We start from the raw sequence: 27,735 nt of genomic DNA on the forward strand, positions 1-27,735 counted from the left end.
CTACAATGGCAGGCGGGTACATATTTTGAGGGGCCCAGTCATTGCTCGCTATCATTAAGTTTAGCAAATAGATGCGTAACCAGGTGGAAGGTTTCTCATTGAGACCTACAACAAAGGATGGCTTTTCACTTGTGAATGAGCCTAGTGCTTAATTTGTAAATAAAAACATGTTGGTGCCCAAAGCTCTCCTCTGAAACACACGGCTGCTGCAATTAAATGTGCGAGCAAGGAATACTGAGGCACCTTAATCCTGAAGCCATCTTGGGCCTCTTCCTGGTGTACCTTCCTGCACATAAACAATCATTAAAAAATTACACTTTAGTACATCTATGTGGGCTGCAGAAGTGCTAAATGACCATTATTGATTGTTTATGTGCAGGAAGGAACACCTTCCTGCACATAAACAATTAATCCCCTTAATGCAGACACCCTTGCTCTATGGTGCAAAGATACCTGCATTGGTTCAGGCTGCTAAATTCAGCGTCGGTGCAGGGGTAAAGACAGGGGTGCGCCGTATTTTTGTAAATTAGTCGCATCCCTGCATTTCAAAAGTGGCGCGACGCTGCAAATTTTGTTTCCCCACCACACCACTTTTTTGTATATCCGTACCTAAATGTTTGAGGCAGAAAAATACGTGACGGACCGCAAAAATAAGCACTGGAAACCACAGGCTCAAATTAAGCACTGAATAGGCCTAAGGCGGGTCAGGGGCTCCTCTGGAGGGATCTGTCCCTTCCTCAGCCTTCTTACAACCATGTCTGCACATATGTATGACCTTGTTAAACGAAATATACTCTGAAACGAAGACTCCAATTCTGAAGACACCGATTTGAGGAGTGAAACTCACTGCAGAACTATCGAATTCGTGACCTAAATTAGTTGGAATTTATGAACTGTGGAAGCCTATAATAAAAAGTTATGAAAGTGAGTAGAAAGTGTTACACACTGTGCGTTCTTTAATAAAAGAGGTTCGAAAATTAAGCGTTAGGACTGGTTAAGACTTAAAATACATTTTTCTCCTAGTTTATATGTGGACTGCTTTATAACAAGTAGACTACAGTTACAGAGCATGAGAACCTAAGTTTACTTACTGTGTTGAAAATATAATCTGTATTTTTGTGTGCATATATGCCAACTTTTAGACAAGGAAAGTGGGAGATTTAAAAAATAATAATCGGGAGAATGTATTTCTCCCAGTGACTTCTACTGAAGCAGAGGGAGACTGCCGAAATAAATCCGTTTTTGCTTAAAAAAGACGGGAATTCTCCCGCCTGAATCGGGTCTATTGGCATATGTGTGTGGTGTTCACATTCTGGAGACATATCTCCGAGGTAGCGCTCTCAAGGCTCATTCAGTTCACTGTCCATATGTTCCTTCAGTTGGTCACTGGCTCCTGAAACCTGAACATCATCCCTTTCACCACTAGGGAGAACTCGTGAGCCATTTCTATGCTTTTGTTGCACGGTCAGCAAAGTACCAATCACCTCAATAATGAAATAAGTCCAATACATGTGTTACTTGACAGACCTGGGAACAAATTGGCTTCTTCCAATTTCTCTCTAAGTAGTATCTTTGATTCGCAAGTGGCAAAAACCTGTAAAATCAATGTGCCCGTTTATATCACGAATCACGATGCTTATTTTTTTTATAGGACATGCGTTTTGCTGTCAAAGGGGATCGATGAATGAGGACGCTTCCAACCAATGAAAGTGCCGAAAACATTAATATTATCGTTACGTCTGTGCAGGGCTCTGCGTTTCCTGTGCCCATGCGTACAGTGGCTTTTCGGCATTTAGTGGCAATTATTAACCTTCTTTAATTTTTCTCCACGGGAGAACCATGTATTTCCATGGATAAACCATTGGAGCTGGAACAATTTTCGGAGCGTGGGTCCTGGCATTCATGTTGTATCACTAAAGTAATAGGGACTGTGAAAAATCTCCGCCAAATTTGCCACGCCCATTCAGCGGCAGAGTGGCAAGAGTGTGGTATGTAGCCGGTGGTGCATTTTGGAGCACTGCTGAGGTAACACAGACAGTCATTTATAGGTCGCACATTTTCTGTTTAAATGGGCGCTAGATTTATATAACATTCAGGGGCCTATTTATACTCTGTGCCGAATTTGCGTCAAAATGTTTGACACAAATTCAGCGCAAACCTAACACCATATTTATACTTTGAAGCCCGACCCCGCGAACGTCAAAATTCAGCAGTGTGCGTCATTTTCTGGATGCGTGAAAACGCCTTGCGTTAATGACATGCAAGGTAGGCGTTCCCGTCCAAAAAATGACTTTAAGGCATGTGCGCCTTAATTATACTCCTGTGTCATTTTGACGCACAGGAGGGGGTGGGGCTTAAAAAATGCTGCACAGCCTGATTTGCGCCATTTTTTAACGCCTGGGTGAGGCGTTAAGGGACCTGTGGTCTCATTTCCATGGTCTCTGACCATGGAAGCAGTCCACAGGTGCCCTTCCCTGCCCCCAGGGACCCCCCCTGCCACCCTCGCCCACCTCTGGAAGACACCCATGGATGGGGGGACCCATCCCAGGTAAGTACAGGTAAGTAGAGGTAAGTAATTCTTTTTTTTTTTTTTAAGTGGCATAGGGGGGCCTAACTTGGGCCCCCCTACATGCAACTGTGCCCAATGACCATGCCCAGGGGGCAGAAGTTCCCTGGGCATGGCCATTGGGCAGGGGGGCATGACTCCTGTCTTTCCTAAGACAGGAGCCATTTCAATGGGGGTTGTGCGTCAAAAAATGGCGCAAATCCGGTTAGAGTCATGATTTTTTACTCTAACCTGACTTGCACCATTTTTTGACGCACAACCCCCATTCTTCCCTACGCCTGCGTCGCCCGGTTAGAGTAATTTATTTTGACTCTAACCAGGCCAAAGCGCCGGCTAACGTTAATCCCTAAATAAGGCGCCCGCCTGGCGCGTTGAAATGGCGTTAGCCGGCTGTACATTTTTTTACGCAAGCCGGCGCTAGTTTGCATCAAAAAGTATAAATATGGGCCTCAGTTCTACTGGTAAAACCATGTAGTGCACAAATGATCATATGTGAAAATCGTGTTTCACTATGTAAAGTGTCTTGATTTTATTTGACCATAATAAAATCTTTGTTCAGAATTACAAATAATGTGCTTCATTTGCTCTTTCATAATTGCTCAAATATTTTGAAGGTATCTGATTTAAAGGTTTTTAAATGTTATTTTGGGGTTTAACAAAACAGACATCCTACGCCCTTTCCTTTTGCACTCTGTACCTGGCAAGATTGTCACCTAGACCAGTTTTATAAAATTCTCTCACTTTGTAGTTAGAGAATTAAAAGTAAACATCAGGGTCCAAGTAAGCAGTTATTTGTCCAAAAACACTGTCTGACATTTGACTCTTATCTAGGAATAGGCACCTAATGTGCCAAAATAAACACATAATTGATTGACATTTTTATTGCTCATTCACCTGCTGAAGTCCAGCATAGTTAATTTTGGGGTACTGCAGCACTCCTTGCACCCCTATTTAGAATGTCCATGGCAGAAACAATTTACCCTAAAACCCCACCAATTATTGAGTTGCTTCCTATCTCTTTCCACCCTGGAAGGGAGATTTACTTCTGCCCTTGAATTAAGTGAATTTCCTCAGAATGGGTCAGAAAATGGCTTGTGACGAATCACAAACACATACGTTTGTGGGTTGTTAGAAATTTGGTCTCCAGTTGGCAAAGGTATGCGCCCTGTCCAAGTAGGGACCACAATCCTAGTCAGGGTAAGTCAGATACACGCCTTAAATTAACCTGTGCTCACCCTTTGGTAGCTTGACACAGAGCAGTCAAGCTTAACTTAAGAGGCAATGTGTAAAGTATTTGTACACCACAAATTACAGTAACAGTGAAAACACCACAAAATACTCCACACCTGTTTAGAAAATAAAGAATATTTTTATGAGTAAAAAAAGTCCAACACACAACAATTCCAATAAGTAGAACTGGAGATATGAATTTTTAAAGAAACAACTGCATTATAATGCTTAAAAATCAATAACACTCAAAGGTTACTTGAGTTTGCACTAGACCGGGGTAAATCCAGAGTTCAGGCTGACCATGGTGGAGGGAAAGCTGGCTACAGGACCCACAGAGGGTCTGCTGAAAAGTACTTTGGATGGAGGGCCACATGGAGGTGATGTGAAGTCAATGTGTCAGTTCCAATCTGCGCAATCGGGGGGATGCGCCGTCGACGAGCCACGCAGTCATGAAAGTGATGTCCATTTCGACCTGACAAGTGCACCCACTTACCAGGCCCAAACCTTCCCTTTTATTATCTGTAAGTTACCCCTCAGGTTTGGCCAATGTATTTAAAAGGTAGGACATGTACTGGTTTGTTTTACATGTCCTGATAGTGGAATAATGCTAATTCTGAGTTTCACTATTGCAAGACCTATCCTCCCATAGGATAACATGGTGATTGCCTCGAAATATCTTTTAAGTGTAATTTCCCTTTGGAAGCAGATAGAGATATGGAGTTTGGGGTCTCTGAGCTCACAGTTTAAAAATTCATTTTTGGGGGAAATGGGTTTTTTAATTGTAAGTTTGAAAATGCCATTTTTAGAAAGAGGGCATTTTCTTGCCTAACCATTCTGTGTTTCTGCGGAATACACATCTGGTTCAGGATGACAGTTGGTATGTTTGTGAAGTCACTCTAGACAGTCACACAAAGGGAGCTGAGATATGGCACGCTTTTCCTGATGGGTCTTCCTGAGCTAGAATGGTGGGAGGAGTTGACACTTTCACCTGAATCGGGCTGTGCCTATCCTCACAAAAAGCAGTCTCCAACTCCCTGGAGTGTGTTTGGGGCCAGGGAAAGGAAAGGCAGGGTTTGTGTGCTACAAAGACTTCTCTTTGAAGTTTGCCTACTTCAAAGAAGCTGCTCACCTGAAGGCCTGAGGGAAATGGCAAATGTTTTTAGTGAGTAGGAGGTCCCTTCCTAAGCATAAATTGGACTTGTTTACATTGTTAGATGACTCTCATCCGGACATAGTCTTCCTGACAGAAACATGGCTGAAAGATGGCAGTGATGCCTGATATTGCTATTGCTTGTCCTCCTGGATACTAGATCAATAGGTGTGATCGCATTGAGAAAATAGGTCGAGGAGTTTCTCTGATAACTAAACAGTCGCTAGAATGTGAATGCACTCCTATGTTATCCCAGGTTGTGGGATAATTGGTTGTGAACAGGTTGTGGCAGCCTATTATTTGCGATTAAACAATCTCAGTCTTTTACGTTCACAGGGGTACTGATTTATTGCCCTCCTGGCCCAACAGCAGAATTTGTAAAGGCATTACCTGATATATTAGCAACATTTAGTCTCCACCCAGCTAATTTCACTCTGCTTGGGGACCTAAATTTGCATCTGGAAGACGTTACTTTTCAAATGGTTTCCAATTTTTTGCAGGATGTCAGTACTTCAATTAACTCAATTAGTGAGCTTGTCAACTCATAATAAGGGCCATCCCTTAGATTCAATTTTGACTCACTTAGAGATTATGGGAGTGGAGTCCCCTGTACAAACTATTTGGATGGACCACTACTTGAGTCCATTTAATACCCCTATATTATCAGCAGTGGTGTCCAGGTTAATGCAGTCTATAACTCACGTCAGTGTTCCGAATTAAACACCGTCGGTTCAGAATACACTCTGAGTGCAACTTCACATTCTCCTGAGATGTCGAAGGAGAAGGGCGTCTTGGTGTGTTATAGTGCGCTAAAAGATTGGGTCACTAAGTCTTTAGACGAAGTAGTCCCCATCAAAGTATGTAAAAGAGCTAAACCAGTGGAGAAGATGAATTGGTTTTCCCAGGAATTGAAACAACTTAAAAAGGAGTGTAAGGTAAAGGAAAGAAGGTAGAGAAGAGGCTGTAATGTTGCGGATAAACTTAAATACAAAGCATTGGTAAAAATATCAATAGCCTCTCCGAAGAGCGCGTATAAATGATCTTGCCAATAGGATTAGTTCAGCCTCCAAGGCTATGAAAGAAATCTATGGTACTGCAAAAACTTTTTTGGAAGCCAAGCATACAAAGGTAGCCTGCTACCCTCGGCAGAGCAATGTGAGCCATTGGCTAGTCGCTTTCTTCAGAAAGCGACTAGTATTTATGATTTTCTGGCATCTGGCACGTGGCCAACCTAATTAAGGAACCCGGTATGAACACACAGGGTGTTAGTATTGCAAGTTACCCTCTAATAAACAAAGAGGAGCTAGCATTAATTGTGTCACCGCGCACTACCGCGGCGACTCTTTCTCAAGCTGCGGTTGGGCAGGCAGTCTGATTTTAGTGACGCAACACCGCCGCAGGCTGCTGTTTTGCCTACTTGTTTTCGCGCTGTGACCCAAGAGGCGCATTTCGTGCTCTCGGGCGCGCTACAGCCCCTGTCACCCTCCCTGAGTTCACATATACTTACCTCCTAGGGTTTTTTCCTTTTTCTTTCTTCCTCATTTCTTCTTTTTTCTTGTTGTCCATGTTGTCTTCCTCCTTGGTATTCTTCTTCCCAGCATGCCTTTTTCATTTTCCTTTTCTACTTGGTCTTTTTTCCTATTCTTTTCTATATGGTCTTTCCCAATTCAAGATGGAGTCGCACTTTCTTCCTGTTGCGTCACGTCTTGTTTTCTGGTATATAAGCACTTCAGTTCTTCTCTTCCTATTTTTCCTTTTTCATTGTTTCTTTTTTCCTCTTTTTCAGGAGTTCCTGTGATAGAGATTTTTTCCCACCTTTTGGGGTTTTTCCTCTGGGACTCCTTCTCGAGGGTACGGTCTGCCTTGGCATCTTTTCCAGTCAGCAGCACCATGGCTACTAGAAAGGGTCACCCCTATCTTGGCCAGTCCAGAACCAGTAGGAGACCGGGTGTTCCTTCAAGTTGTTTAGCCAACAGTGGTAAAAGACATGTAGATTGTGACATTAATGGCTTAAGTCAGTTTCACACACTAGATCCTACCCATTTAGATATTTTACCAAAGGGCAGTGACATTATGCTGACCACCTTGACAGTTTTGCACAATCTATCATTGAGGAACAGGCAGGTTTCGGCTGACTGGAAGCATGTAATTATTTGCCCTCTTCTAAAGAAACTCTCGCTAGATCCCACAGCTGTAGAGACCTATAGGCACATTTCATTGTTCCTAGGGCCCAGTAAGATCATTAACAGTAAAGTAACAGTTGTTTTGGAATCCAATAACATCTTCCACCCAACCCAGACAGGATTCCTGGCAGACCATAGCACAGAATTCGCTCTATTAAGGGTGCCAGAAGATCTCAAATGGGTTCTTGATCAAGGTGGATTGGCAGCTCTCATTCTTCTTGATTTGAGCGCTGCCTTTAATACAGAGTCCCATGCTGTCTCACTGCATCACCAGAAGGGATTAGGGATTACTGGAATGGCCCTAAAATGGCTTGCCTCCTTCCTCTGTGAGAGGAGATTACAGCTTAGTGAGGGGTCTTGTTATTCCCCCAGGAAACAACTGAGATGAAGAGTGCCACAGGGCTCATCATTAAGCCCAAAACTCTTTAATGTTTATGCTCACCCATTACTTGATATAATTGGGGCCTTTGGTTTCTCAACCGTCTCCTACGCTTATGATCTACAGCTGATAGTTACCTTGGCCCGTAAGATCAAGACCAACTCTGCTACTCTCAACAGCTGTCTGACTATGGTAGCTAACTGGATGGCAGATAGCTGCCTAAAATTATATGGAGAAAAAACTGAGGTGATGGTGCTCGGCAATAATCCATCACTTTGTCAACAAATCAGTTGGCCGCCGGCAATAGGAGAGCATCCATTACTAAAACCAGAAGTAACAAGTTTGGGAGTTACTTTGGATGATAAGGTATCAATGGCTTCTCAGGCAAATAGGATTGAGGCCACTTGTTGTGGACTTCTGAGAGTGCTTAGGAAAATCTTGAAATGGATCCCATTAAAGTCCAGGAGAATTGTGATCCAGGGCTTAATACTCTCACACTAGGACTATGGCAATTCAATTTACATAGGCAGCCTGAAAGGGGTGACTAGGAAATTACAAGTAATCCAGAATGCTGTGCTCAGACTCTTTCGGGGATCCCAAAATTTCATTCTGTGAGTAAAGCACTTAGAATTCTCCATTACTTACCTATGAGAAGTAGAATCCAGTTTAAGGTACTGTGTCTGGCTCATCAGGCCAAACATAAGCAGGGCCCCAAAATTCTCGATCAACTGATCGACTTTTACCAACCTAGCAGGCCCCTCAGAACCGGTTCACAGGACCTTCTAGTTATACGCAGAATAAAAAGATCCAGGGGCGGAGGTTGGTCTTTTGCTTATTTAGCCCTCAAGTCGTGGAACTCGCTCCTGCTTAAGCTGAGAAGTGAAAACAACTGGCTGCACCTTAGGAAACAGTTAAAGACATTCCCCTAAGTAGAGCTGCTTGATACTCACTGGCCCTTCTTTAGCACTGGGAAGCCCAGTATCGGGTAGCCATGCGCTTTATAAATTGGTGTAATGTAATGTAAAGACAGAAATGGGTATAAGTACTGAACCTCTGACACAACATAGTTAGAATTTTTCTGGACTGATGAGATTTTGCAAGGAAGAACAGCCGGATGCTGTAGGACGGACTGCCACTTTGTCTGTTGCTTTGTTTTGCTGGCCTACTGCTTGCTGCTTCTGTCCTGGGAGTGAAAGGATTGGACTTTGCTTTCTACATCCTGCTTTCCAAGATTCTCCAAGGGCTTGAACTGAGCTTGCCTCCTGTTAAGAAGTCTCAGGGACATCAAAGTCCTCATCTGCCAGTGCCTGGGCTCTTCTGCTGAGACTCTTGACTTGTCAAGTGGTGCCAACTCCAGTCCCTGGGTCCTTCGAAGCATAAGCTGGTGACCTGAAGAAGAAAATCCATGCAATGATTTGCCACAGCTGAAAAACTGACGCATCGCCTGTCAGGCAGCTGGAGACACCACACAGGGCCTGTCTCGCTGCTGCAGATTGGACGCAGCGCCTGTTTCACTGTGGCTTCATCAACACAGCACGTCTGGATTTTCCACATATTGTCCCCTGGGTGTCAATTTTTCATCGATCCGCACTGCAGTAAGGAACGGAGGCTGCGTGTCCAGAAATCAATGCATCACCTTTCCTGCAAGGAAAGAATCAAGCCATCAACTCCCCTGCCAGTAAGGAACCAACACATTGCCTCTTGTGCTAGGAAAGAATTGACGCATCACCTCCCCTGGGCAGTTAGGAACCAATGCATCATTTTGCTTTTTGGCACCTCACCACCGCTGTGGCCCGCATCATCTTTTTTTTTACGCATCCCAGGTACTCTGTGCTAAAAAGATGCAACCATTGATTCCTTCGCACTAAGACCCATTTAAACATTTTAAAAGTGATATCGTTACTTGTGTATGTTGGATTTTTGTTGTTTTGGTCTTGTTTTACTCAGATAAATATTGGCTATGTTTCTAAAGTGGTGTCAAGAGCATTTGTAGTGTTTTCACTGTGTTACTGTGTGTGTGTTTTTAACAAATACTTTACACATTGTGAGCAGGGGTTATATTAGCTATGTTACTCCCTTACCCTGACTAGATTGAGGGTCCCTACTTGGACAGGGTGCTAACCAATGCCCACTAGAGACCCAATTTCTAACAGTAACCATATCTACTCTGCAAATTATGTCTGTGATTAGGAAAATTATGCATCTTCCAGAAACTGTGTTTTGTGTCCCTGATGGAAGTTCGAAGCTTTGGGCATGTTCCCACACTTTCTGCACCTCTTAAGTCTGGACCATATGGATGTAAGTTAGATGTGCACTTAAAAGTAAGGAAAACTCAATGGAAAACTATTTGTGAATACACACGAGGTTATGTATGTTGGTGTGACAGGGTGGTACACAGAAGTATTTGCCCAGAGTTGCAGCAGATCTGTGGCATCTGCTGGTTGACATTGAGGCATGAGAGGAGTGGGATGTGAACTCCATATATAGTAACATCCTGGTTATCTTATGTGGGCTCAAGACTCTGAATGTCAAGCCAAGCTCTTGGAGCAGCTGCTGGCTCGGAACATTAGTATGCCCACATGGAGCCTGTACAAGCCTGTGTGTGCTGCTTCTTAGGCCCCAGGTACCAGGGAGTTTAAGAACAGATGTGAAAGACTGGGAAAGTCTTATCAGAGTATTGACATTGTCTCCACACTGTCTAATGGGAATCATGACCTGAAGATAGTAGGGCTGCTACAGGTCTAACATAGTTACCCGTCGGTGCTTTAATTTCCTGTCTCTCATAGTTTATTGTGTTTCTGTGTTTTGATATTTGCATAGTTTCCAGCTGTTATTTCTTGCTGAAATGTTTCTTTCTGGATGCCTGACAATCTTTTGACAGCATGTTGTCTGGATGGATGGTGGTCTATCTCCCCAGTCATTTTCTTCCCTGGGCCAAAATTAGCTACCTATCCTTCCCCAAAGAACAGATTGTTTCTCTGTTATGTCTCAATGCTAAAACCCTCCACCTCAATCTAACCTATGAATAAACCTAGCTTAGAGCAAATGGGAGAGGTTTTTAGAATGGAGCCATAATACAGAAATTATTTGGTAGTTGGGAAAGAACAAAAAGCTAAAGATGGCCCAGGGAAGAAAATGACTGAGAGCCTGTGGCTGAAATAGGGTTTCAGAGAAATGCCTCCTCTTCCCTATTGCTTTCTTATCTGGTATCCCTCACTTTCACTGGCTAGGAAAGCATTTACTAGATTGGTATGTTATTCTCTCTACCCATCTTCTGAAAAAACTGATACCAGCGCCTGGATACCCTCGCAGGTGACGAGCAGCACTCTACAAATCCATCTTATCTTACATTACATTACAGCATGGCATATACTGGTACATGCTGCTGTGGTGGCCTTGCATAAAGGGAGTGGTATGAGTCTTGAAATGTTTGGCTTTCTGACAACATTTATGGAAGTCCGGAAAACATCTGTTTGTCCAGCAAAAGAACAAGAGTTCTTGTCTTACAAGAAAAACTTGTGGAGTCTTTCCTATAGGCTCTATTACTCGTGCCCAACATTCCCACAATGACACTGCTTCAGCATAATACACTGCCACTGATGCTGCATGCAGATTGTTGTCAGTTCTTAATGGCCATCAGCAATTCTTTCAAGATTTAAGCATCTCTTTCATAGCAGTTGATCCTGTATTACGTCCTATCTTGGTGATGTTCTGAAGCTTGTTTCTGTGCAATATTGCATATTCCATACTTACCAATTTTCAAACTGTCCAAAAATTATTATTAAAGGTAATTATAAGCTCAGCACCCATTGTCCACTTTTACAGCAAATGTTATCTCCCAGCTATAGTGCATCAAGCCTCTCAATTGTTTCCAATTCTGGACCTGCATTTTTTTGCAGAGCCCAGCTCCACAACTTCAGAGGATCGTCCCGATCGGAGGGCCACCTGTTTTTATGTTTGAAAAGAAACATCCAGCAAGTTAAGAGAAAATGTGGCAAATACAGGAGTCAAATGTACTTACATTGAGAATTGTGATTCCAAACTGTGATTTTCTCCAAATTGCAATTAGGAAATCGCTATTCCTATTGTATGAAACTTTTATTTTTAAACTATCGATTCCTAGTGGGTTGTAAATTTACAACTCATGAGGTATGATAGTCATAACAGGGATGGTGGCCTTCTGGGTCAGCAGACCAGTATGTCTGTGATTGCTTTTAAATAAAGCAATCTTTTTTTTATGCAATCTGTTTTTCATTAAGGTAAATGGTCTGTGTAAGGAAATGCCTCCTAGGCATGGTTACCCCCTGACTTTTTGCCTTTACTGATGCTACGTTTTGGTTGAAAGTATGCTGGGACCCTGCTAACCAAGCCCCAGCACCAGTGTCCTTTCCTTAAACTGTACCTTTGCTTCCACAATTGCACAGCCCTGGCACTCAGATAAGTCTCTTGTAACTGGTACCCCTGGTACCAAGGGCCCTGATGCCAGGGGAGGTCTCTAAGGGCTGCAGCATGTCTTATGCCACCCTACAGACCCCTCACTCAGCACATGCACACTGACTCACAGCTTGTGTGTGCTGATGGGGAGAAAATGACTAAGTCGACATGGCACTCCCCTCAGAGTGCCATGGCATCCTCACACTGCCTGTGGCATAGGTAAGTCACCCCTCTAGCAGGCCTTACAGCCTTAAGGCAGGGTGCACTAAACCACAGGTGAGGGCATATGTGTATGAGCACTATGCCCCTACAGTGTCTAAGAAAAACCCTAGACATTGTAACTGCAAGGTAGCCATAAGAGAATATGGTCTGGGAGTTTGTCAAACACGAACTCCACAGTTCCATAATGGCTACACTGAAACCTGGGAATTTTGGTATCAAACTTCTCAGCACAATAAATGCACACTGATACCATTGTGGAATTTATTGTAACATGCACCCAGAGGGCATCTTAGAGATGCCCCCTGAATACCAATCCGACTTCTAGTGTGGGGCTGAACAGTTCCTGCAGCTTGCCACAACCAGACGAGTTGCTGGCCACATGGGGAGAGTGCCTTTGTCACTCTGTGGCCAGGAACAAAGCCTGTACTGGGTGGAGGTGCTTCCCACCTACCCCTGAAGGAACTGTAACACCTGGCGGTGAGCCTCAAAGGCTCACCCCCTTTGTTACAGCGCTACAGGGCATCCCAGCTAGTGGAGATGCCTGCCCCTCCGGCTACTGCCCCCACTTTTGGCAGCAAGGCTGGAGGAGATAATTAGGAAAACAAGGAGGAGTCACCCACCAGTAAGAACAGCCTCTAAGGTGCCCTGAGCTGAGGTGACCCCTGCCTTTAGAAACCATCCATCTTAGTTTTGGAGGATTCCCCCAATAGGATTAGGGATGTGCCCCCCTCCTCTCAGGGAGGAGGCACAAAGAGGGTGTAGCCACCCTCCAGGACAGTAGCCATTGGCTACCGCCCTCCCAGACCTAAACACACCCCTAAATTTAGTATTTAGGGGCACCCTAGAACCCAGGAAATCAGATTCCTGCAACCAGAACTAAAGAAGAAAGACTGCTGACCTACAAGCCTGCAGAGACAATGGAAGACAACAATTGCTTTGGCCCCAGACCTACTGGCCTGTCTCCTGACTCGAAAACCTGCAACCAGCCACGCATCAAACAGGGACCAGCGACCTCTGAAGCCTCAGAGGACTGCCCTGACCCCAAGGACTAAGAAACTCCTGTGAGCAGCAGCTCTGCTCAACAACCTGCAACAAACTTGCAACTTTTCCACAACTTCAAAGACCTCACTCTTGCCGCCGGAAGCGAGAGACTTTACACTTTGCACCCGACGCCCCCGGCTCGAGATCCAGAGAACCAGAAGCACAGGGAGGACTCCCCGGCGACTGTGACCCCGAGAGTAGCCCAAGACGACCACCCCGGATCCCCACAGCGACACCTGCAGAGAGAATCCAGATGCTCCCCCTGACCGCGACTGCCTGTAACCAGGAACCCAACGCCTGGATCAAGCACTCCACCGCAGCCCCCAGGAGTAGAAGGAACCGAACTTCAGTGCAGGAGAGACCCCCAGATGACTCTCTGCCTAGCCCAGGTGGTGGCTGGCCCTAGAAGCCCCCCCTGGGCCTGCCTGCACCGCGAGAGTGACCCCCGGGTCCCTCCATTGAAACCAATACAAAACCAGACGCCTACTTTGCACACTGCACCCGGCCGCCCCTGTGTCGCTGAGGGTGTGTTTTGTAGGCCTACTTGTGTCCCCCCCAGTGCTCTACAAAACCCCTGTGGTCTGCCCCCTGAGGACGCGGGTACCTACCTGCTGGCAGACTGGAACCAGAGCACCCCTGTTCTCCATAGGCGCCTATGTATTTTGGGCACCTCTTTGACCTCTGCACCTGACCGGCCCTGAGCTGCTGGTGTGGTAACTTTGGGGTTGCCTTGAACCCCCAGCGGTGGGCTGACTATGCCGAGGAACTGAGACTTGTAAGTGTCTTACTTACCTCACAATCTAACCAAATCTTACCTCCCCCAGGAACTGTTGATTTTTGCACTGTCTACTTTTAAAATAGCTTATTGCCATTTTCACAAAAGCTGTATATATTATTGCTCTAATTCAAAGTTCCTAACTTACCTGTTTGGAGTACCTTGCATTTTATGTATTTACTTCAAATCTTGAACTTGTGGTTCTAAAAATAAATTAAGAAAATACATTTTTCTATATAAAAACTATTGGCCTGGAGTTAAGTGTTTGAGTGTGTGTTCCCCATTTATTGCCTGTGTGTGTACAACAAATGCTTAACACTACCCTCTGATAAGCCTACTGCTCGACCACACTACCACAAAATAGAGCATTAGAATTATCTAATTTTGTCACTTTCTTACCTCTAAGGGGGTATATACAGAGCCAACTTCCAACAGTCTGCATTTAAAAAAACTAATTTAAACGTTTAACTTCAACTTTTTAAGAGTAGGCGGTTGTCTGTGGGACCAGTGCCTGCTCTTACAAAATATTTTTTTAACATTCTCAAAGGGGAATAGGTTCCTATTGGGACTCCTTTCCATCTGCAAATGGCTTACCACATCCTTTCAGGAGGTGGTAAAATATTAATGGTTAGCAACCAGAATTTGGTTGCAAAACATTAGTACATATCACTGCGATTCAGGAATTGGAAGGGATGCCCTACACACCCCCTTCTAAATACAGTATCAGTATTTTGTCACAAACCCAAATTGCGATTCAGTAACATGTTACGGAATCTCAGTTTGGGTTTGATACTTCAGAAGAGGCTTTTTTTCAGTCGCTAAAAGGCTTCATTCATCTGGCCCCTGGTGCCATCTAATGGTAATAGCCACGTTTGCTTGCAAAAGCCAGACAAAATGTGAGTGGCAGTGGACGAGGCAGAGTACACCCTTGTGCGGTTTCCACACACTGAGCACCTGCCCTGCCCCATCCCATTACATCCTATTACAAGCATAAAGCTCTGTTGAGCCCCCCATGATGGTAAGGCAACACCCGTCACATCCTTTGGCACCAGCTGTCCCTGGTCATTAAATCTATGGAAGTGTATTACAGGCTTTTGAGACAATCTGAACACTTTAACATCTTATTCTTTTGGAAAATGATTACATGACAATGGTGGATTTTGAAAATGATAAGACTAAAGAGACAAAGTATTTGGACAAAAACATTTCAACCTTATTTTAGCCACTGCCACTCCATGCATTTATATTTCATCCATTTCACTCTGTCAGGCAATAGGTCACACTTACCTTTCTGGCTCATGTTATAAATTACAGTCTTTCCCTGGTCATCACTGGCCATCCTAAATGTGATAAGACAATCATTTTCACCTTGGACAGAGCAGGAAACAGATTCATCATCTGAAAACTCTGAAAGAGAAAGAGATAGAGATATATTGTGAGTCAATACCGATTCATACTGCAAATCTGACAACTCATGGGTCGTGTCCCAGTCATCCTGAAACAGGCCAAACTAGGATTTCAAGACTGGACTGCAAATCTATGGTGTTTCATCCAGAGACTCCCACAGCTGTTGATTCTAATGCTCACTAGTGGATGTTTAATCAACAGATCTGGTGTACAGCACTCAGTTACCTAGACTTTTTTTAAATGTTCATAAATTCTGGGAATGAGTTCCATAGCTTTAAATTATGTTCGCTAATTCACAGTCATTGAAATTGTCAGTGCTCCTAGATAGAGTTCCAGACTTCCTATGTGCAGGTTCCGCTTCCCCCTGTGTCTCTGGAGGAAGTTCAGTAGTTGACTGGAATTTCTAATTTTTCTTGTTTCACAGAAGCCTTTGGATCCTGAAAGAGTCAGCTCAGGTGAGAAGTGAGTACTGTTCATCAACCCTAACGATGTTCCCTGGATAATTTTATCATGGTTTACAGAACTTCTATGAGTTAGCCAGTGGGTAGTTTTCCAATGTGATAAATACATGAGCTACCGAGCAAGTCCTCCAGCCACACAAAAATCATATAACCACAGTTCATTGAATTAAAAATTGCAACCAAACAAGAAGATATATTAGAACACAGCACAAAGCTCAAACATACTTACTAGACAACTTGGACTGCAGATGGAAACTTCAAAAACACAGAAGGCAACAGGAATGACCAGCAGCTTAGAAACTATGGTAACAGCAAATTAGCTAAAGCGCCACTGACAAAACTTAACATTTCTGTGTACAGAAAGAGGTTTACAGTTTGTGAAGCAGCCTGTAACCTCCACCTGCCTAGAGACACTCATCAGATGCAGGAAAATCAAGGGTACATTTCTTTCTCTATACGACCCATCCCCCTTTCTTCCCTAAGTCATGCGAGGTGTCCAGATTCTCTACCTCTGCAGGGCATGACTGGAAGGTGCACAGAGCGGGACTGCAGTAACAAAGCATGGCTGCAGGATGTTGGTAGCAGTTGGCGGCGTTCAAGGGCAAGACAAGGTGTGTGGAATGCTGCCTGTGGTGGCCAGATGGCAGGTAGGCATGCACAAAATAAAGACAGGACTGTTAACTGTTTCAAGGGCTACAGAGTGTGTGAGGGGCTGGCTGTAGAAACAATATTACCGAGGGTGTGCAAAGCATAATTTAGAATTTCTGGGATTGATGCGGGGAATTGCCAAGGCCAAGCAAAGCATGGCTGATTGGATGCAAGGTCTGACTAGGTGCATAGATGCCATGGTTGAAGATAATGCAGCGTATGAGTGATGCAATATAGAATAACTGCTGTACATGGTGTGCAGCATAAGGATTCAAAACAGTGGCAGGCCCATATTTTTAGGCTCTGGCATTTTATTGAGGCTCCTACTAGCTAGGAGCATGAGTTCTGGAAGTCATTAACCAAATGTTCTTAATTTCTACTGTCAAGTTCATTGCTTATTATCTCCTTATCCCCGCAACTAATTTGCCATGTTAAGGTTTGGCTCAAATGCCTCCACTTCATGATGTCAAAGGTGGCAGAACATGTAGATTAGATTAAACGATGATTCTAGATTTATTCCAGATATTACCTTCTTCGTTATAATTAATCTAAGTGTTGATTGTGCTCTCTCGTTCAATAGCAAAGTTTTTTCTGAACCTAGACAGCAGTCTAAGGCCATTCTTATGAGTGGCCTGGTGTGTGATGAGTAATTTATTGGACTTGATAAGAGTCAATATCCTGGGGTCCGGTAATTATTGGATCCGGTTAATACCTGTCATCACAAATTTTCCTAATACAAATGGGTAATGAAATGTAGATTGATTTAGGTGCCTTCTGTACTTAAATCCACATCTACTGATATTTACTGAGCATTTTCTTGGTAGATTGTGTCAGGTTTGAGAAGGGAACTTGCGAATATTGCAAAGATATATTAAAAACTTCTTAACATGTGATTCTGATCCCTGTACAAATACCTCGGGAAAGAAATGGCCACTCATGATGTGGTTGTAGCCATCACAGGTAAATAGTTTCAAAACCATTGTACACTAGCAAATTAACGTTGCCAGACTACATGTTACATGTTAGCCCCACTTTAGTTTCAATTATGCCAGGTTGCGTAAAATACCTAAATAAGTTTGATTGCTACGAGAATCGTACAGGAAAATGACTTGCATTTCTAATGATTTTTGAGGCATATCAAATTGATTCACTCAAAGTGGAATAAGGACATCCCTAACTTCAGTATTTTTTTAATCTGAATTTTAGTGTATAGTAGAATTTGTACACGGCTATGACGTGCCTAAACTTTCATGGATTCTTTGGAGCCTTTTGGAGGGCATGGTTGGTTAGGGTGTTTGATTAAATATGTCCTATATACAAGATAGTAACCAGAAAATTAAAATAACCCATTCTCTGACCATACCTCAAAGGAACCGAGTGAGCAAAGCAAATCCGACAGCCCCTACAAGTTTTTATGAGGGGGGTGTTGGTGCTGAGGAGGGATCCTGCTCCTAAGATCTCCGTTCCTCCACTTTTCCACCTTTCAGTTTTAATTTCTTCCTTGCTTTTTTCTGTTTCTCACCGCCATCCTTTTTGATTTCCCTCTTTCTTTCTCCACTCTCTCCCTTGGTCTCTCCGTCCTTCCCATTTTTTATAATTTCTCTTTCCTTATCTCTATCACTGTTGTCCCATTTCTTGCTCTTGCAGACTTCTTATTTTTGCCTTGGCAATGTGGTGAAATGTTATTTCTTAGCAAAAAGCAGAAAATATACTTTAAATGTTGTGGTTGCCTCTGCAACTGCTAATGGGTGTTGCAGTGAGGTTGCGAATACACAAAGTTTTGCATAACCATTCTTTTATTTGCTACTTATATTATGCAGTTATGTGTTTTGGAAGAGTTAGATTATTAGGGCTCTCTGAATTTCTAGGCGATTGTCAAATCTTCTGGTTCAGTAATTTAGTGCCAGAGCTCAGCCCTCCGAACAAAGAAGGATCTTCCACCAGATCGTGAGTTTTTAAATAGAGAGATAATAAGAAGAGATTTTATCCTACAGCACGATATTCTTGCGCACAATGGTCTTGTTTGTCTTGAGAAGCAGAATTAAGGTTAAGGTCACAGTGATCCAATTCCATGGATTGCTTAGGCTTATATTTATACTTTTACAAGCAAAACTTCATTAGCGCAGTTTTGCGTGTTAAAGTATGGCGCCAGTTAGCGCCATTCCTGGACACAGGCCGGGTACCATATTTATGGAATGGCGCTAGCCGGCAGTAATCCCCGGTTAGCATCATTGTAAATTACGCTAACCGGGTGAGGGAGGCATAGGGGGAACCGGAGGTTGTGCGCCGAATTATGGCGCTACACTGTTTAGAGGCAAAAAAATGCCACTAAGCAGAGTAACGCCATTTCCTGGCACACAACCCCCATGGACTTGGCTCTTAGTAAAGACAGGAGTCATGCCCACCACCCCAATGGCCAGGCCCAGATGACAAATGTCCCCTGGGCATGGCCTTTGGGGCCAGTGCCATGCAGGGGGTCCCAGGTTAGGCCCCTCGAGAGGGGAAGAAAAGAAAAAAGATATATATATATATATATGTATATATATATATATATATATATATATATATACTTACCGGGACCTATCTGGGATGAGGTTCCCCATCCAGTGGTGTCCCTCTGGTGTGGGTGGGGGGTGGGGCGTCCCTGGGGCAAGTGAAGGGCACCTGTAGGCACTTTCCATGGTCTCTGACACTGGAAACATGCCCACAGATCCCCTAACGCCTGCCCATACCCAGACTTTAAATACTGGTGCTAAGCAAGCTTAGCACCATTATTTAAGGCCCCCATTCTCCCGTGCTTGAATTTAGCACGGGGAATAAATATGGCGTTAAGGCCATATTGTCATTTTCTGTACAGGAACGCCTACCTTGCATCTCATTGATGTAAGGTAGGTTTCCACGTCCAGAAAATGACGTTAACTCCATAACTTTGGTGCTAGACTTGTCTAGCGCCAAAGTATAAATATGGAGTTAGGTTTGCACTGAATTAGCATTAAAAAATTACGCTAATTCAGCGCAAACCAAGTATAAATATGCCCCTTAGGGGGCGTGGCTTCGGGCGTCAAGATGGCGGTCGCACTCTAATAGTGCTCCGGACCCCTCCGTCATCCGCCTGCAAAGCCTTTACCATCCTGAATAAATAACTAACCCCGGTGGTCTACTTGGGTCCCGGTGACCGCCCGTGAACTAGGTGACCCTGCAGAATGGGCCGCTGACTGCCAGCGCGTGCGAGGGAGACTCGAGCGGAGTGGAGGCAGAAAAATGGTGTCCGGGAGCTGTGGCTGGCCGCGGCGCCCGTGACCTGCTGAGTGTTAAAGCCCGGGCTGCCCGTGCCACCTCAAGAAGAAGAGCGAGCGATCGATCCGAGGGGGGCCGGCGAGCTGGCCTGACGGACGCCGATCTCGACGTTCTCCTGATGGTTTTGCCCCGGTAAGCTGCATAGTGGGGCGTGGGCCGGACCTCCGGGCCGGAGCTGGGACGCCCTCGGGTGGAGTTGCGGGACACACAGACGGCCTCCTTGGGAACCCGGGGCCAGTCCCGAGCCACGAATCGGGGCGCGGCTCCTTCCCCCTGTCTCTTACCATGAAGGATCAGCGGCGGGTGGCCTGGCCCGGCAGGTCGTGTCGCGAGGCGGCCCGGCGATCGGCCCTGGTCGTGGGCGCCGTCGCGGGCTCAGGGAGGAGAAGCGACCGCGCTGACAGGCCGGGACACTTGGAGGTGCGGTCCTCGGCGGCGGTGGGAAGCGCCTGCATCCTGATGGGCCCTGGTCTCCTAATCCTGTCGGCTGGACCGACTCCCCCCTCGGACGAACAGAGAGAAATGAGGTGAGAGGTCTGGACCTACTAGGGGCCCCCCTTAGATCCTGGACAACCTTGAGCCCCCAGAGGCACTACCAAATCACTCAGGGACCAGAGGCTGGGGAGAAACAGAAAACAGAAGACATTAGACAATGCGACCCACGCTTGGCCCCTGGGCAACTAAAAAGGGGTCTGTACCCTTAGACCCCCCGGGACACCTACTCCCCTTGGGCCACTGGGTAAAACAGCCTCAGATAACATCTGAACGGGGGCCCCCTGATCGGAATGGTCGACTGAGGATGTCACAGTGAGAAGCAGAGCTGGCCCGGTGGCCCCCGGGCCACACGGAATCGCTGAGGGGCGCACCCTTCACTGTCTCGGCCTGGAAATACCACCCCAGAGTGCCCTTGCGTGCGGGACCCTGCCACAGGCCCCTGGAACCGAGAGGTGCTGACCAGTGTCCCTCCAAACGGATGAGGGACCCGCTGGAAGACCTTTCGGCTGAGAAATTCTGAGAACTGGAGAACTGGTGGGGAGCGGCACCCGGAGAAAGCCTGTTCACGATGCGGGGAGCCTCAGCCGAGCCCTGGTGGCTCCATGGGCAAAGACAGACCCACCAGACGACCCCCAGCATCTCAGCAGAGGATTGATCAGTTCACCGCACCAACGATCCCCCGGAGCGACGGAGACCCGGCAACAAGGGGTCCTTCCCCGGATGGAATACGTGCAATCCTCCAAGCCATTCAATCCTCACAGTTGGCCGTAGAGACAAAAATCAAAGAGGTGCGTGAAGACATGGGCCTAAAAAGGCAGGACCTCAGAAACGCAGTTGGTAGAATCACGAGGACTTGTCTTGGGGTTGGGGCAGTAACCGTCTCTAAGCACCGTTTGGTGCCACACATTAACCCTTTTATGTTTGTATTACACTATTCTTCTTTCACTAAAAAAACAAGAAAGTTCATTATAAAAAAAATATGCCCCTTAGTGTGTAATTCACAGTGCATTAATGGTGAAACGGCTATCCAGAGGCAGCCAGTGGAGGGGCGCAGGGCCACTGCATCTGTCAGTCTACACTGCCCACTGTTGTTCATTACAAACTGAACATCTGTGGCACGTGCTTATCAGCCAAATCATATTCCGCTTTCAATCTTTACTGATAATTTTGTGCCCTGTAACATATTATAAAGCTGTCAGTCTGCACAAGCTCCTTTTGTTAAAGCAATCAGAAGTATGCATGCCGCTTTTTACAAAATTAAATTTATGTATGGCCAATTGCTGGTGTCTACTACCTCGGATAATCTCTTCTGACTATATCCTGTGGCTGGTAATCCCTACTAATGATATCAGAATTTATTAGGTATTATCTGTCTTGAAAGGCCTTTAGTGCAAACAAGAACTATCACAAAACAAACACATAAATAGGTACTTGTATAGTCAATAGGATGAAAAGCATACTCGTTAGCTAATCTGAAATAAGGAGAAAAGTAACTAAACAGTCTCTAAGCCAAATTCTGCGTTGCTTTAGAATTCCAATGCGGGAGAAACATGATTTTGTGCCCAGAGCGGAATTACGATCTGTGCCTTTAAAAGGTACTTCTGTTTGTTTCTCCCTGTGTACTTTACAGCAGGTAAAGATTCCCCAAAAGTGCACTGGGACAAGGCCTGGAATAAATACATAAAAACATACAGGAACTGTTGTGAAAACACTGATTACCTTATCTGTGGGTAACAGCAAAGGATCAGAGCCTTGTGAAAGATCACCTAGCTCATGATGAGCAAGGACAACCTTGGATCATGAAGGGTTGTGTGTCTTGTTTCTTGTCATAGGCGCCAATCCCATCTGACCATAAGATAATTTAAGCATAATATCTGGGTAATGAATAGCTTCACTAGGCCTTCTTTTTCCTATGACCGTACTCCTATTTAATATGTGATAGATCGTGGAAGGACCAGTGTCTCTAGGCTAAACTATGCGCTTCGTCGCTGTTATAACATCACTCTCCAAATACCATTTTATACACATGTCAATGTCAACTTCCACTGGCATTTCATATATTTACCCATCTCCCCTGACAACGCCTGGTAAGGAAATGCGGCATTTTTTTCACATGCAAATCTCACTATTTCATGTACTTCAAAATCTGCTCTGGGTATTTTATACCCCGAAGGGCGTTCACAAGTTTATGCACTTTTAACTGGGACAAGGAGGTGCCTCGTACACTGACCATTTTACACATCTTTTAAGTTACAATGAAGCAGTTACAAGTCTTTCAATCTTCACTGAAGATTTCATGCATGTTTCAAACTAGATTATATTGCTTACCTCCTAAATTACATATCCTATTAGCTGGCTGGGCCCCTTGCACTTCTCACTTTACATACGTGTAATCTGTTGGTTATTTCATACAGATGTCAATGATCAATGGCCAGTCTGTTGAAGTTGACCATCTAGCTTGAACATCTTGCGACCCGGCTAGCTTGTACTGATTATATTTTATACTTGCCAGTGACCGGTGCAACATCATGCTTATCAGCACTAACCATCTCATGCACTTGTCAATCAGCGATGGTCATGCTTTGTCCTTGCCAGCGTGCAGTGGACATCCGTTGCATCGGCCATCTTTTGATCCTGCCGTGAGCAGGCTATGCATCCTTCAACCACCATTCTGTGAAGTCAATCAACTGCAAATACCTGAACAAGTGCTCTCGCCAGCTGCCAGGGGCCGGTGGGATACAAAAGCTTGTTATGGTACAGGGAAAAGGAAATGCTCTTTCTTGTTGAACCCTAGCCCTTTTGCCCGGATTACGTTTCCTCATTTGAAATTCAAAACACAAACTGCTACCTACTTCTGGAAAAGGGCCGTCATGCCTTGTAGTTACATTGGTGTTCTTGAACTTTTTTTGTGACACCTATTGTCACAAGAGTACCTTTGAACTATTAGCAGAAATACCACGAGCACCTGATATTTCATGCAACAGACCCCCTACAATATACTATGATATAAAGCTGTAATGGTAACCATGAATTTATTTTTTCGAATTAGTTTGCAAGTTCTCCCGTCACCAGTATAATTTCTAACAAGTGAATAAATCCTGGATAACAGCGCAAGCAGCTGTGAGCCTTTTTTCCTTACCAACCTCAATAAATGTGCTCTGCCTCAGCCCTCTGTCAGCACATTTCATCCAAAGACTAAGTAGGATATGCCTAGTCTGACTTAAAAGTGAAAACATTTAACCATATTAAAGAGCCATCAAAGCTACAAGCATGGACAAGTTCCTCATTTTTCTTGAGGCGGCCATCCCTTATTTGAAAAAATCTTATTTTTTTCTACAGAATTATTACCACCGCTTTGACATATTCAGTTTTAACTCCTCAGTGAAAAATCTTTAGCTCATCCAAATAATTTGTCCCACTATCATCTGATTATAAATTAAGCTGCAGAGAAAGATAATGGAACAGAGGGTGCACAGGCATCTTCAAGACCACTTGAAAACAAATCACCTCCTACACAACTACCCTTCCAGGTTCAGTCCACCAACTGCATAGAAATAGAAACTGTCCTATCCATTAATAGATATGAACTCCCACTGCACTTATTTGCAAATACAAACTCAACTTTGCTCTCTGGCCATTTAGCAGTTTACCGTATCACTATCACAGAGTATGACGTAATGCTGAGCAGACTCACAGAGCTGGCTGGCATGAAGGGGTCCCCACTAAAATGAACCTAATCCTTCCATTTAAACCACAGCCAACTTTTTTGTTACACTTATTGTCCCAACAGCACCTATGAACTATTAGCAGAAAATGTCCATTAAAAGTCTTTAGACAGTTGGTTCTAAGACACAATGCAGAAGAAAGAAAAACAGAACCACGATTGCCACTTCATACTGCATTGAGTCAATAGAATCCTCATCACTTGCCATGACAAATGGAGTAGAATAGAGGTCCACTTTGTTCTGCCTGCTCTTTCATAGAGATTGTACACATCCTGGAGCAATATCAGGTTAACCACCAAATATATCCTGATGACAATCAAATTAATTTCCATGAAAAGAGGCCATTGAAGCAGACTTTCCTCACTTCCTGCATTTTGATCATGTTTTCAAATGGGGGAAAGAGAGCTTACCATGACAAAATGGAGCAAAAATTGGGGTCCTGATGCTGGGTGGAACAGAATCCAACTCAATCACCTTTGAAAGTCCATTCAGTCCTACCACACCAGAGTGAACAACTAATCATTTGAGTCATATTTGATTTAGAAATGTGCTTTACTTGAAGAGCTGTGCATTGTGTTCAAGGGCGTCAATCTACAGCTCTCTTCATCGTTAAATCCACCATGTATGGCAATGGCCTGCCTTGATAGTTACAATAGTGGCTTGCTAGGGCCTGTCTTGGGCTTGCCAAATATACATGTGCACTGTGCTCTCTCCAACCCGGCACTGTGTTGTCGGGCTGAATAGAACAGACACAAGCTCCCAGTCTGCCTGGGAGCACCCTCGCTGGGCGCTCCAGGCAATCTTAATGCGGCCCTGAGCAGCGTCAGGATTGGCTGCAGGGCAGGCTGGAAGCCTGTGCCTGCCTGCAGTGACCAGGGAAGAGGAGCAGTGTGGTGGCGGAGTAGGTAGGGTTTTATTTATTTTTTAATCAAATATTTTGTTTCCTGCCCCACCCCGTGCCTCCCCGCCCCTTTACCGCGCAGCGATCCACGACTAGTTGTACTCTGAAGTCTCCATAAGGGGATGTGCAGTGCTTGATAACATTCTTAAATAAATAATGCTGCAATTAAATAAATAGTTATTCAAAAATCATATAACTTAATGTAATGCCTATAAGCATGATCTAGCAAAAGAGAAAAACGTAAAAAACCAAAGACTTTTCAAAACTGAACCTGATTACAAATGGCCTGTTAAATTGCGATTGCAATTACAAGTAATACAATTGTTATCGCAACTGGAAATGAAAAGATTGCACCCTTCTTTAAATTTAAGCAGGTCAAACGTGCAAGAATTTAACAAGTGAAAGAGGTGCCATGTTCACCAGGTCAGGGCTATTTTGTTGCGCTAAGCACTAAAATCTACGCAATTCCTCAAAAGTCATAAAATGTGATAATTATTGCATTTGACAGACTCCAACAACCTTTGAGTTGAATTTATTATCTAGTGTGATGATTATTAGCTTACTTGTAATCAGGCCCTTTAAATTGTCTGCATTTCGATTTAGAGACACAAACAGGTCTGGCGTAACAATAGCCGCTACAGTCCCTGTGGTGCATGGAGGGCCCTGAGCTCCAGGAGGCCCGGTCAGCGCAGTACACTCTGCACTGGCAGCGGCCCCCTAACCTGAGAGCTCCTGACTGGGTCGGTCCCCCCTCCAGGTACTTTGCAGGGGATGCCCCCTCAAGTTTCGTTACGCCACTACAGGTAAAAATATAAATTTCAAGAGCAGCCTTTATGATTGTTTGCAGCTTTCTTTTATCCGCTTCTATCCCTTGGCACAGGCGCCACGTTATGGCAGATCTTTCACTATTGAAGTCACTCTGCTATTGCTAAAGGAAGGGAATGAATCAACCAACAGCCTCCCTGATGAGGCCCAGACTCCAGTCCTTTAGAATGTCGAAGCATTTCATGGAAGAGCGGCTCTTGGAATGAAATGAGACCTGTGAACATGCAATACCTGCAGAGGTCATTTCCACAAAGGAGGCCTAGACAATGTTCCACAGGTAAATACATGTCCTGTACCTGGAGATCAGATCAACATATTTTTCAGTGTCTGTTACCCACTCTCGTGTGCACTCATGCATTGGACGCTGTCTCTCCATCAGTCAGTTAAGTTTGTAACAATGCTATCAAGTTCCATGTTAGAGCAGGTTCGTTTTGCTACGACAAGCGCGTGTCTAAACACTGCAACTGACTTTCTTAATGTAAATACTGTCTTGAAAGTAAAAGTATATTCATAGGTAAGTTCACTGGGATAAAAAAAAAACTAGCGACTTATTACTAGGCAGGTGAGAATTATGGTTTGGGGGTTAAAAGAAGTTTTCACACAAATCGGGATTACAAGTTGTGTGGCTAGAAAACAAACACTGGGTAATTTTCCCCGTTTACCTTTTGTCAGTGAAAACCCGGCTAAAGTGGAATGGGTAAAACAGCTTGGAAAGAGGCAAAACATGTGGGAATCAGTGTGCAGAACTCTGTTACTTCTAATTGCAAGTCAGAAGGTTCGTTGTAATGCAGTAACATTGTTCCCGGTAAAGAGTGCATCCTATGGTATTGGTATTTACTTGGTATGATATTATAATATTAAAATACCGGCAACCCATGAAGAGAGCCTCAGTATTGGGTTTTAAAATAAAAGGTCTGATTTAGATGTAATACTCCGTCACACACGTGATTGATAACCGGCCTCCTTACTAAAAGTACATTAAATCCTATGACATTTAAGGTGTACAGAATATCTGTCACATTTGTGAGAGAGTATCCCAATCGCTAAACTCTAAATCAGGCCCATAGTTCTCAAAGTGTAACTGCAGAAATCTTTTTCATACACTGTTTGGAGGAGTACAGGACTGAGTGATACCTCATGCACATCAGAAAGGTACCAATGAAGTCTGCCCTTTCCTGATCTTTTCTGACAGAAACAGTGTCAGTCGTACATCCAATACAGTAGAAATAATGAGTCTAACATTAGTCACAAATCCAATAAAAACTCACGCACAGTATAATTAATGAGTCTAACCTCAGTCAAGTATCCAATAAAATCTCAAATTGAGTATACATAATGAGTCTAACATCAGTCTTGCCTCAAAAAATCTCACACACAGTACATTAAATGAGACCAATTTCAATCATGCAACCAATAAAATTGAAGGATAGTACAATTGCCAAGTAAAATCACATAAAATCATTTATATAATTACTCCATTCCTAGCTACATACAAACTGCTTTCCTAGATGGCCAAATACCCTTTTCTTTGATTGTCACAATTGCATTCACAAGAAGCACACACACCTCTTTTCAACTTCCTCACCCTGTTAGCCATGTTGCACAATTAATCGGTCCTACTAGACTGCTTAACATACTGCAGATGTATCAATTTAAGAGAATGTTTGCTTTCTGAACACTAACAGTTTAATAAAAATGTGCTGGTGCCCAAAGAGCTCCTCTGAAACAAGCAGCTGCTGCAATTGAAGGCAACTGAGGCAGGGCAATCCTGAAGGTATCCCAGGCCTCTTTAATCTATTTACAGCCGCTCCCTGACCCTTCAGCTCACTCTTGCACCTTTCTGCTTTCTCCCTTTGTGACGCCTTTTCGTTTTTTCTCTTCCTCCATCTTTCCCATATGTGTCTTGTGCTCACATTAAATGCTTGAGGCAGAAAATGAAGTGTGGCCCTCCAAAATAAATTTCTGGTGCTCAGCACCGGAAACCACCACACAAATT

General features: G+C 44.2%; 1 protein-coding gene across 3 annotated transcripts in view; it reads right to left on the reverse strand.

Annotated features, from left to right (window-relative positions):
- Positions 1-27,735, reverse strand: part of ITGB6 (integrin subunit beta 6) — a 472,483-nt gene that overhangs the window by 52,708 nt on the left and 392,040 nt on the right. For all 3 annotated transcript variants that reach the window (XM_069224209.1, XM_069224208.1, XM_069224207.1), the window contains one exon: positions 15,268-15,387. In XM_069224209.1, coding sequence (XP_069080310.1) covers positions 15,268-15,387 — 120 coding nt within the window. The remainder of the gene's footprint in view (positions 1-15,267; positions 15,388-27,735) is intronic.

The sequence above is a fragment of the Pleurodeles waltl genome, chromosome 3_1, assembly GCF_031143425.1.
Source record: "Pleurodeles waltl isolate 20211129_DDA chromosome 3_1, aPleWal1.hap1.20221129, whole genome shotgun sequence".
In the NCBI taxonomy this organism is placed as follows: domain Eukaryota; kingdom Metazoa; phylum Chordata; class Amphibia; order Caudata; family Salamandridae; genus Pleurodeles; species Pleurodeles waltl.